This window comes from Pongo abelii, chromosome 19 (assembly GCF_028885655.2).
Source record: "Pongo abelii isolate AG06213 chromosome 19, NHGRI_mPonAbe1-v2.0_pri, whole genome shotgun sequence".
Classification (NCBI taxonomy): Eukaryota; Metazoa; Chordata; class Mammalia; order Primates; family Hominidae; genus Pongo; species Pongo abelii.
Genome location: NC_072004.2, coordinates 19,375,295 through 19,387,767, shown reverse-complemented (window position 1 = coordinate 19,387,767; position 12,473 = coordinate 19,375,295). Strand labels below are relative to the sequence as shown.

At 45.0% G+C, this 12,473-nt stretch overlaps 1 protein-coding gene and 1 pseudogene across 1 annotated transcript; one reads left to right on the top strand and one right to left on the bottom strand.

Moving 5' to 3' along the window:
- LOC100453892 (TBC1 domain family member 28-like) overlaps positions 1–12,473 on the bottom strand; it is a 76,974-nt pseudogene that overhangs the window by 7,791 nt on the left and 56,710 nt on the right.
- LOC112129602 (CMT1A duplicated region transcript 15 protein-like protein) lies at positions 5,787–7,220 on the top strand. The gene is made up of 2 exons (XM_054535507.1): positions 5,787–6,125; positions 6,266–7,220. The coding sequence occupies exons 1-2, from the start codon at positions 6,107–6,109 to the stop codon at positions 6,844–6,846; spliced, it is 600 nt and encodes a 199-aa protein (XP_054391482.1). The 5' UTR covers positions 5,787–6,106; the 3' UTR covers positions 6,847–7,220.

Here is a 12,473-nt window from a genome sequence, read left to right as displayed (position 1 = left end):
GGAGGCCGAGGTGGGCAGATCACCTGAGGTCAGGAGTTTGAGACCAGCCTGGCCAACAATGGCAAAACCCCATCTTAACTAAAAATACAAAAATTATCCGGGAGTGGTGGTGGGTGCCTGTAATCCCAGCTACTTGGTAGGCTGAGGCAGGAGAATTGGTTGAACCTGGAAGGCGGAGGTTGCAGTGAGCCGGGAAGATTGCACCAGTGCACTTCAGCCTAGGCAACACAATGAGAAAAAAAAAGAAAGAGAGAGAGAGAGAAAGAGAAAAGAAAGAAAGAAAGAAACAGAGAGAGAGAAAGAAGGAAGGAAGGAAGGAAGGAAGGAAGGAAGGAAGGAAACAAGAAAGAAAGAAAGAAAGAAGGAGAAGGAAGGAAGGATGGAGAGAAGAAAGAAAGAAAAGAAGAAAGAAAGAAAGAAGAAGAAAGAAAGAAACAAACAAACAAACAAACAAAGAGAAAATCATAGAGTTATGCCTAGACTCTAGTCTAGTGCAAAGCAGAACACCTAGTATAATACGGGAGTGAGTAGTACAGGAGGACTTCCTGGAAGAAGTGGCACCTGAGCTGAGTTCTGAAGATTGAGTGGGAGTTTGCCAGGTCTATTGGCATGCTTTTAGCTGCTAGTAACAGACAATTAAAATCACTCCCAATTTTCGCTCCAAAACATTGCCACTATTTTGGAGTTTTCTTCCAGATATATGTGTGTGTATGTGTATCTCATAAGTTTAAAAAGTTTTAGAATAGGCCGGGTGTGGTGGCTGATGCCTGTAATCCCAGCAATTTGGGAGGCCATGGAGGTTGGATCACCTGAGGTCAGGAGTTCGAGACCAGCCTGACCAACATGGTGAAACCCCGTGTCTACTAAAAATGCAAAAATTAGCCAGGCATGGTGGCGGGCACCTGTAATCTCAGCTGCTCAGGAGACTGAGGCAGGAGAATTGCTGGAACCTGGGAGGTGGAGGTTGCAGTGAGCCGAGATCACTCCATTGCACTCCAGCCCAGGCGACAACAGTGAGACTGCATCTCAAAAAAAAAAAAAAAAAAAAATTAGAATAATCTTGTACATGTTATTAACTTTCATTTTGCATTTAACTTTTTAAAAATGATTAAACTTTTCTCAGAATATTCTCATCATTAAATATTATTTAAAACATTATTTTAAGGTTAGGTAGTATTTTATCATATAAATAATTCATATTTACTAGTCCCCTGTTGTTGAACATATATGTATTATTGAACCTTTATGTTCTTTCCAGTCTTTCCATATTCTAAATACTTTTTTTCATCTCTCTCTTATTACTTATTTAGGAAAAATTCCTAGATGTTGAATTACTGAGTCAGAGCATAAACATTTTAAAGGCTTCTAACATATCCAGCCAGATTGCCCTTCAGAAATATTATACCAATTTGTTCCAGCAGTCATGAGAACACACACTTCCCTGAGCTCTTGCCAATGCTTGATATTACATTGTTGTTGCCTTCCAATCTGTTAATCATTTCTTTTTCCTTCTTTTTACCCTTTTTGCTTGGAAATATCTTCCCTAGCCCAAGATCAAATAAACGATAACTTTTCTCATTTAAAAAAATAATCAGTCTAGAATTTTGGTTTTTGATATAAGAATCGTGATGATTGTATGATATTCTACCCACCAACCAGAGCAGTGCTGCAGAGGTGCAGAGATGGCCTCCTGTTTCCTGTTTCCTCCAAGTTCTGGGTCTGTGATTTAGGGATCTGCTGGTGAGAGAGGTTCAAAACATCTTCCCACCTTATTTCATGGACTGTCATTGTTTCAAGAAGCAAATTATACCATCAGCTCCAGGAAGATTTTTCTCTACTGCTTCATCTGTTTTAAGATCAGACCATTGCAACCTGATTCTGCATTCTGCCATCTGATGGGCTTTGTGGTGGGTCATGTGAGGAGTTTCTATTTTTGTCTGTGTTCTAAATTTGCAGGTATTTTATTTAAAGTATAGAAGTAGTTTTAGTAGAAGTTACTAGCCAGGCTTTGCATTAGGTTTTTTTTTTTTTTTTTTTTTTTTTTTTTTGAGATGGAGTCTTGCTCTGTCGCCCAGGCTGGAGTGCAGTGATGCCATCTCAGCCCACTGCAAGCTCTGCCTCCCAGGTTCATGCCACTCTCCTGCCTCAGCCTCCTGAGTAGCTGGGACTACAGGCACCTGCCACCACACTGGCTAATTTTTTGTATTTTTACTAGAGATGGGGTTTCACCATGTTAGCCAGGATGGTCTCAATCTCCTGACCTCATGATCCGCCCACCTTGGCCTCCCAAAGTGCTGGGATTACAGGCGTGAGCCACTGTGCCCGGCCTAGATTCCTCATTACTCTTTTGCATAATGTTTAATCTCCCATGTGGCCCTTTTTGAAGTTCTTCCCTAGTCCCTCATCTGTCTCTTTTACTATATTTATATATTTATTATATTTATTTATTTATTATTTTGATTGGCATTTGCATTACACATATTAATGAGAAGTAATTTGGCATCTTAAAAATATCTTATATTTTCCTCATCATAAAATTACATGTTCATTACGGAAGATTTAGAAAATACAGAAAAATATAAAAAAGAAAAGTGCTACCTTTAATCTTACCACCTGGAGGAAAACAACTGCAAACATTTTGCTGTCTGTCCTTTCAGACTTTTTCTTAGTTTATACATGTTTGAGCATGCATAAAACTTGCATTGATATGATTATGATATTTCATCTTCTTATCCAGAAGAATAGAATATGTCTTTCCACTTTCCATTACAAAGAACCAGTTGGATTCATTTATTTATTCCACTGTTAATCTGTTTTGATTAATTCTTGTATCCTACTTTTTGGACATTTCTTTGATTTCTCACTAGTTTCTTGAGTAAAATTCTTTGTTCATTCACTTTGTTCTTTCTTGATTGACAATGAAAGCATTTAAAGATATGAATTTGACTCTTCTTGTAGCTTTGGGTAAATAGAGACAATAAAATCTAGAAACTTCTGAAATTAAACCTAATTTAGAGAAAAAAGGAAAGTGTACATTTTCTGTAGAGTACAAGGCACAACATATATGTTTAAAATTAAACTGTTATTAATATTATAAAATCAAGTTATTATTCATGTATCCATATCTTATTGCATGCTGGCTAGAATTATCAAATACTAACAGCAGGACAAAAAAGTCCTCACTAGTAATTTTAGGCGAGAGTCTGAGGTAAAGATGTGGGCATGATATCACATAGGGTTGCTTTCATATCTATCAAGACCTTAGGTCTGTGATTTTGTGCTTTCTTATATGCACAGAAACTGATATGTAATTGCAGTGAAGTTGTAACATACTAACCTTCCTGCGTTTTTACATTACAATAGAAAAAGCAAAACCCAGACCTCCTAATCAAACTGATAGTTTATTGTATCTCTACCTCAGAATATCAACTATAATTATATATAATTTTGGGTCTGCCGCAGGGGCAGAATCCTCATGGAGAACCTCTGCTAGGGTAGTGCAGAAGTGAAATGTGGGGTTGGAACCCCCATACAGGGTCTCCGAAGGGGCACTGCCTAGCGGAGCTGTGAGAAGAGGGCCACCATCCTCCAGACTCCCGAATGGTAGATCCATCAACAGCTGTACCATGTCCCTGGAAAAGCTGCAGGCACTCAATGCCAGCCTGTAAAAACAGCCAAAGGGGCTATACCCAGCAGTGCCACAGGGGCAGAGCTGCCCAAGGCCTTGGGAGCCCACATCAGAATGCCCTGGATGTGAGATATGGAGTCAAAGGAGATCATGTTGGAGCTTTAAGATTTAATGACTCCCCTACCAGATTCTGGACTTGCATGAGGCCCGTTGGCCCCTTTGTTTTGGCCAATTTTTCCCATTTGGAATGGGAACATTTACCCAATGCCTGTACCTACATTGTATCTTCGAAGTCGCTAACTTGCTTTTGATTTTACAGGCTCATAGGTGGAAGGGACTTGCCTTGTCTCAGATGAGACTTTGAACTTGGACTTTTGGGTTAATGCTGGAATGAGTTAAGACTTTGGAGTACTGTTGGGAAGGAATAATTGGTTTTGAAATGTGAAAAGGGCATGAGATTTGGGAGGGGCCAGTGGCAGAATGATATGGTTTGGCTCTGTGTCCCCACCCAAATCTCATTTTGAATTTTAATCCCCATGTGTGGAGGGAGGGACTTGGTGGAAGGTGATTGGATCATGGGGGTGGTTTGCCCCATGCTCTTCTCATGATAGAGAGTGAGTTTTCATGAGGTCTGATGGTTTTATAAGTGGCAGTTTCCCCTGCTCTCCCCTCTCTCCTGCTGCCTTGTGAAGAAATTGCCTGCTTCCCCTTTGCCTTCCATCATGATTGTAAGTTCTCTGAGGCCTTCACAGCCATGCAGAACTGTGAGCCAATTAAATCTCTTCTGCTTTTAAATTACCCAGTCTCAGGTATTCTTTAGAGCAGTGTGAAAATGAACTAGTGTACGTGAATTCAAATGATAATACTTAAGAGACTCATGTCCAAAGGACAACAGGAGCCGTTTTAGAATGAGACTATAATGAAGGATCTAAAGGGCTGTACTGGGTTCTCTTGACTTGCCCAGTGAGCAACGTTATGACCTTGGGCAGGCCCCTTTACATTGTGCAATGTGGAATTGAAATGCGATGGTGGATGGAACCTTGTCTTGAACCTAATTCCATGGGAAGCATTTAACATCATCATGACATCATATGTTTGTTGTAGGCATTTGGTACATACATTTTATTACCTCTTGCAAGTATTTTACTAAGAGGGGTCTGGTTTGTTTGTGGTTTTTGGTTTGTTTGCTTGCTTGTTTTTAGAGAGAAAGGGTCTCATTCTGTCACCTAGGCTAGAATTCAGTGTTGTGATCCTGACCAACTGCAGCCTTGATCTCCTGGGTTCAAGCGATCCTCCCACCTCAGCCTCCTGAGTAGCTGGGACCGCAGGCACATGCCACCATGCCTGGTAAATTTTTTATTTTTTTTTTCAGAGATGGGGGTCTCACTCTATTGCCCAAGCTGGTCTCAAACTGTTGGCCTCTAGCAATCCTCCCACCTTGGGCTCCCAAAGAGCTGAGATTACAGGTTTGAGCCACTGTACCCAGGCAAAAGATAACTTCGGAACACCAACTGAGAATGTTACTTACAATGAATCCTATCCTCATTCTCATTTACTTATTTGGATGGAGTTTCCTGAAATTTGTCTCACTGTCATCTAGGATCCTTTTTCTTTCTCTCCAACTGGGAGATTGTGTCTGGTTTGGAAACTGCAAGCCCTGTTCAGGAAAAGGAAAAGACCCAAGGTACACACCCAGTCCCCAGGTGATCATCAGGCCCAGGTGAAAACTCAGGCCTTAGGTGCACATCCGGCCTTAAGTGGACACCCAGGCCCCAGGTGATCACCAGTCCCCAGGTAGACACAAGGCCTTAGGTGAACAACAAGACCCATAGGCCATCAGGCCCCAGCTGGATACAGTCCCCAGGTGAACACAAGGCCCCAAGAGGGACATAGGCCCAAGGCAGACATCAGGCCCTAAGTGGACATCAGGCCTGAGGAGGACATCTGGCCCCTGGTGAACATCAGGCACAGGTGTCCAAGCAGACCCTGGGTGGACATAACTGTCTACAGGTAAGGAGATGACCTGAGGGGAGGGTGAGTAGTCAGTAGCCCAGTGGAGTCCTGAGTAGGCTTACGGAAGGAAGGGGCCGAGGGGACAGAGCTTTAAGGAAGCGACCTCACTTCCTTGATGACAGACCCAAACAGAACTTAGAACTCTGGTAACCAGGTGCCCATATCCTAGAGTCAGCCCCGTAACCAGCTCACTTGGTGGGAGACGCTCAAGAGAGCAAGGTGTTCTCATGTTGCTTCCCCACTTTGAGAGGTTGCTGCTTCAGGAATGGCGGGAGTGAGAGCCTTTTCTGATGATGCCGAAGAAAGCTCATCCCTCACCCCAGACACCTGTGGCCCTTTGTAAGAAGGTGCACCCAGGTACCACAGGGCAGCCCGGGGCAGGCCCTAGCAGGCCAGGCCACACCAGAGATCCCATCAGGGCTGCATCTGCTCATTGTCCCTGCCCAGGAGGAGATTCGGGAGCCCATGGAGGCACAGACACATGGTGAGGTGGCTGCAGCCTGGAAGACTTTGCAAGGGTGGTGCTTTTGGGCTGGAATTCCTTTGAATTCAGTGAGGTTGTCTCTGTGTTTGGAAATTCCAGTGGAAAGTGACTGACGCTGGTGACCCTTTCTCCTTTTTCAGCTCCTGGTCCATATGCAGAAATAGGAGCACTTGCAGCACCAGCTGTAGAGCAAGAGCCAGCATGGGAAGAGCCCCCTCCAGAGAGAGCGCTGGAGCTGGAGGAAGCTCCAGCCAAAGACCAGCCCAGCCAGGAGCTGCCTGAAATCATGGCACCTACTGCAGCCACTGGCCTTAACCCTGGAGCTGAAAGCGTGGCTGCAGAGACAAGTGGGAGGGAGGAGGCAACCAGCACGGCCCCAGCCAGCAGCTCCCATGCTGCCCCTAGTCCTGGGCATGGTGGCAAACATGGAGGCAGAGACCAGGGCATTCAGACTGGACTCCTCTCCCTTGCTGGAGAGAGGCTTCTCTCATTCACTAGAACCACAGCCCTGCTGCTGGAGATCCTGTATATTGTGCTAATGCTGGTGGGGTTTATCTGTGAGCAGGAGGTGCGCAAGAGCATTAAAAGAAGGCTGGGAAGAAGAGTTCCAGCAGCTCCTCCTGTTCTCAGACGCAATCTCCTCCTCCAGGCATGGATGTGTGTCTGCAACTGGGCATCCAGGCTGTTTGCCCCAAATGTGCTGCCCCAAACGGGCTCTTAACAGGTGGGCAGGGGGTGAGGGGACCAGGAGGTGGCTCCAAAGGGTACAGCAAGCAAAGCTTTAAAAGACAGCCCTTGTGCCCCAGGCTCTCCATGCCACCACCTGCCCTAGCGTTTATTAATAGTGTTAGAATTACAAGTTTATGAAATGAAATATAAGTGAAGTTTGATTTCTGAAACTTCTCACCTTTTTGAACTCCCTAATATTAGATGGTGTTTTTGAGGCTATCCTGAAAATCTCTGATAGTTGTGTCTTTTGTTGTGGTTGTTTGTGTGATTGAATTACCATCGAGCCAACTGCTATTGGAAACCTTTCAGGTATGGCTTTTAGAAGACCTTGACCCACTCTTGCCTGTTTTGACTCTCTGGTTTATTGTGGAAAGAGGGAAGATGTAGGCTCATGTCTCCGGCAGATCAATCACCTTTTGCCATCAAGGATTTGGCATCAGAGTTTCCAAGAATTATGTGTGCAAGTTGACACGCTGGTACTTTAGCTAATCTGGGTGTCAAAACAGAATGCCATAGACTAGGTAGCATAGAAAATTGATTTCTCACAGTTCTGGAGATGGTAAAATCCAAGGTCAAATGGTCAGCAGATTCCGTGTCTGCAGAGGGCTGGCTTCCTGGTTCATAGACAGCCATTTTTTTACTGTGTGTTTATATGACAGAAGGGATGAGGGAGCCCTCTGCAGTCCCCTTGATAGGGGCACCAATTCCATTCATGAGATCCCTGCCTTCATGAACTTAATCACCTTCCAAGGCCCCACCCCTAAATACTATCACATAGAATTCAACACATGAATTTGAGGAGGACAATAACATTTGCTTTACAGAATCAGGTCATCCCAAGCCATATGCACTCACAGGAAATCTATAATCTTCTATTAAGTGTTTGCTGGTCCCCTCTGGGGATTGTCTAAACAAAACTGTCTAAACAAAAATTTAGACAATTTTTGTTTTCTTTAAGAAAAATGATCTTTCATGTGATCCATGGTTTATTCATAGAAAAGCACTGTGAGTTCACACACTTGCTAAAAAGAAGGGCAATTGTGATACAAAAATGAGAGTGACCTCCCTCTCTCACTCTCTCTCACTTTTTAACCAACCCAATGGGCTGAGACATTGTAGGGACCCTTGGCTAGGCAGTAGGACTTGAGTAGCCATGAATGGCAAATACAACTTCTTGGTCAGTTTGGAGTAGAAAAGACAGTTTGTCAACAAAAGAAAAAGTAAAGCAGATGGAGAAGTTCTTATTTCGCATTCTAGCTATACCACCCCTTCCTTATCAAACCCCACCCCCAACTCAGGATCTAACACATAAAAGAGTAAACACGAAGGCACTGGTAACCAACTGACTCTTCTGAATGCCCTTGCTGTCTCCTCCAACAATTCCAGGCTGAGCATAGGGGTCGGGAAGGTAGCAGGAACATGACGATACACTGTGGAGGGCAGCCAGGGCTAAGACAGGGCTGATCACTAGGGCTAGAAATTAGGAAGGGAGAGGCTAAGTGCAGACCAGCCCTAGCCTCCAAGTCAGCAAGCAATGAGACTGTGACAAAAGCAGGCAGAGGAAGCTTGAGGTAGAAAGACGGGAAGAAAGCAAGTACGGGGCGAGAAGGGAACTGTGCAGCAAAAGCAGCCAATCTAATGGCAGAGGGAGACCGATGCTTAGAAGCTCATTTGGTGAGAGGGAATGAATAGAGGAGGCACAGAGATGGGGAACAAACATTTAACTAGTGAGAGAAATTTAAGACGAATGGGAAGAGAAACCTTGCAAAAAGGACACATTCATGCAGATCCTCAAAGATGAACACGCAGTCATCCCTACATGTAGAAATATGCTCAGTTACACATATAAAAACACAGATGCATGGAGAGCAAGCATACACACAGACACATATTTCTACACATGCATTCATGTGTGCCCAGATACACACATACTAAACATGCAAAACATGACAGCATTTACACAGAGATATGCACCCTCACATGTACGCAAATGTTACATCCTCACACAGAGACCCACATTCCAGTGTGCACATATCCACACAGGTACACAGCCATAGAACTGACGTACGTACACATCAACATATAATGTGCACATACAGACAGGCATGCACAGATATATCTATGCACATAGACACACGGACTCAGTCATACAGATACACACACTCTCTAACACAAAGGTGACCAGTGTAGATGAATATTGTGAGCTCCGTGGCTACCCAGACCTTCATCTTTTCCTTGCACTTGTTTCAAAGGTGCTCAGCAGACTCCTGGTGAGGCTGTGTGTAGGGAAAAAAAAAGAGAGATCAGACTGTCACTGTGTCTATGTAGAAAGGGAAGACATAAGAGACTCCATTTTGAAAAAGACCTGTACTTTAAACAATTGCTTTGCTGAGATGTTGTTAATTTGTAGTTTTGTCCCAGCCACTTTGACCCAGCCAGGAGTTCACAAAAACATGTGTTGTATGAAATCAAGGTTTAAGTGACCTAGGGCTGTGCAGGACGTGCCTTCTTAACAAAATGTTTACAGGCAGTATACTTGATAAAAGTCATCGCCATTCTCTAGTCTCAATAAACCAAGGGCACAATGCACTGTGGAAAGCCACAGGGACCTCTGCCCTTGAAAGCAGGGTATTGTCCAAGGTTTCTCCCCATGTGATAGTCTGAAATATGGCCTCGTGGGATGAGAAAGACCTGACTGTCCCCCAGCCCAACACCCATAAAAGGTCTGTGCTGAGGTGGATCAGTAAAAGGAAAGCCTCTTGCAGTTGAGATAGAGGAAGGCCACTGTCTCCTGCCTGCCCCTGGGAACTGAATGTCTCGGTATAAAACCCGCTTGTACATTTGTTCAATTCTGAGATAGGAGAAAAACCGCCCTATGGTGGGAGGCAAGACACGTTTGCAGTAATGCTGCTTTGTTATTCTTCACTCCACTGAGATGTTTGGGTGGAGAGAAACATAAATCTGGCTTACGTGCACGTCCAGTCATAGTACCTTCCCTTGAACTTAATTATGACATAGATTCTTTTGCTCACGTTTTTTGCTGACCTTCTCCTTATTATCACCCTGCTCTCCTACTACATTCGTTTTTGCTGAAATAATGAAAATAATAATCAATAAAAACTGAGGGAACTCAGAGGTCGGTGCCGGTGCAGGTCCTTGGTATGCTGAGCGCCGGTCCCCTGGGCCCACTGTTGTTTCTCTATACTTTGTCCCTGTGTCTTACTTCTTTTCTCAGTCTCTTGTCCCACCTGACTAGAAATACCCACAGGTGTGGAGGGGCAGGCTACCCCTTCAGCTGTGTGAGGCAGGGGCAGGAGCTTCAGAGTCCTCACAGCTTTGTGAGGCAAAAGTCTGAGTCCAGTCCTGGCCTCTGCCACTCACCCACCACTGGGCTATTAATGCTCTGTCTGTAGGCGAGAGATTCTGCATAGACTAGTCGGGATTTTTTCTAACTGGCCATTTTTCTCCTTGGCACACCCACTATCCCACTGGTAATGGCATACACTCTGCAAGGGAAACCTGAGAAATGGTTGTCAGTCTCCTCAGACAATAAGCATATCCTCCCACCCATAGCTACCTCAAGCGCCCATCAAATCAGAACCAGAATTATAAATACTTATGACTTTACAGTAATTGGCGACACATATACTATAGTATTTACAGTATCATAAATGCATCTATTTCTCTGGTTAAGCAATCTCTGAGATGGAACAGTGTTCTGTGTTTGCCAAGGGAGACAGGGCCAATGCCCAGGACATGCAGGACATAGGGGTAGAAGGTGGCAAATCGTGGGGATTTCTGGTCGATTTGCAGGGCCCACTTCCTCCATCAACAGTGGGCTGTAGTGAGAAGCTTGCCAAGGTATGCATATTGAGTGGAGTTGGACTCTCCCCATCCTTAGCCCTGTGGTCCTTTGGCCTCAGCCACAGGTGCTCAGAGTCCTCTCAGGGTGAACAAATGTTTCAGTGTTTTTGGCCTGACCTGATACTACCTGGGGACTACCTGCACTATTTTTGGAGTGCTTGCACTGGGTCATCATTCAATTGCAGCTCTTGGAGTTGGCTGAGGAGCTGCTCCTCATTACAGCACGCCTTGTCCTGTGCATAGGAGCCTTCAGGCATTACCCTCTGTGACCCAGGCCCATCGATGCAGCTTCCAGGGCCAATGACAAGTAGGACTCACTGCTGTTTGGGGAGCTTACAGCCACAGGTACATGTTGGTACACACGGGGTCTGCTTTCATTCATATCTAGATAGCCATCATCATTCAGGAGGCAGGCCTCAGTCAAAGTGAGAAACAGGCAGCCAATGGGATCCAGGGGGTGGCCCACCCAGCCTTCCAGGTTTGTGATGGTTGTGGTTCCTCTCTGCAGCACTTCTTACTTCTGATGCTTGTAGATTTTCAGGTGCCACCACTGCTGAACCTCAGAGTATTAATAATAGCCACAGTGAGTCTGAGGGCCTCTTTTGGATAACCATGGGAATATGGGGCATCAAACCTAGCACAGGCTGTGGCACCTGCTCAAACCACAGTGGCTGGCCTTGGGAATTAAAGAGTAGTCTTGGCCAGGCATGGTGGCTCATGCCTGTAATCCCAGCATTTTGGGAGGCCGAGGTGGGTGGATCATGAGATCAGGAGATTAAGACCACCCTGGCCAACATGGAGAAACCCCGTCTCTATTAAAAATACAAAAAAATTAGCTGGGCATGGTGGCGGGCGCCTGTAGTCCCAGCTACTCGGGAGGCTGAGGCAAGAGAATGGTGGGAACCTAGGAAGTGGAGCTTGCAGTGAGCCGAGATCGTGCCACTGCACTCCAGCCTGGGCGACAGAGAGAGACTCCACCTCAAAAAAAAAAAAATTAGCTGGGCATGGCGGCACGTGCCTGTAATCCCAGCTATTTGGGAGGCTGAGACAAGAGAACTGCTTGAACCCGGGAGGTGGAGGTTGCAGTGAGCCCAGATCGTGCCACTGCACTCCAGCCTGGCAACAGAGCTACTAGACTGTCTCAAAAAAAAAAAAATACTCCACAGATCCTTGAAAATATGATTATATACATTTTCTTTTTTGTTTTGTTTTGTTTTGTTTTGGCTTGGTTTTTTTAGACGAAGTTTTGCGCTTGCGCCCAGCCTGGAGCAGTGGTGCGTTGTCGGCTCACTGCAACATCCGCCTCCCGGGTTCAGCCATTCTCCCACCTCAGCCTTTCAACCAAGTAGCTACTTTCTTTTTCCTTTTTTTTTTTTTTTTTGAGACGGAGCTTCGCTCTTGTCACCCAGGCTGGAGTGCAATGGTAAGTTCTCGGCTCACTGCAACATCCAACTCCAGGCTTCAAGCGATTCTCCGGCCTCAGCCTCCCGAGTAGCTGGGAAACAAGCCCAGCTAATTTTTTTGTATTTTTAGTAGAGACGGGATTTCATGATGTTAGCCAGGCTGGTCTCAAACTCCTGACCTCAAGTGATCCGCCCGCCTCAGCCTCCCAAAGTGCTGGGATTGCAAGCATGAGCCACCGTGCCCAGCCTGATTATATACATTTTCAATAAACTTATATGAAAATGGTCTCAGTCATTTTAATAATTAGAATACCAAAATCAATAAAAATGTAATAACATTACCCACTAACCA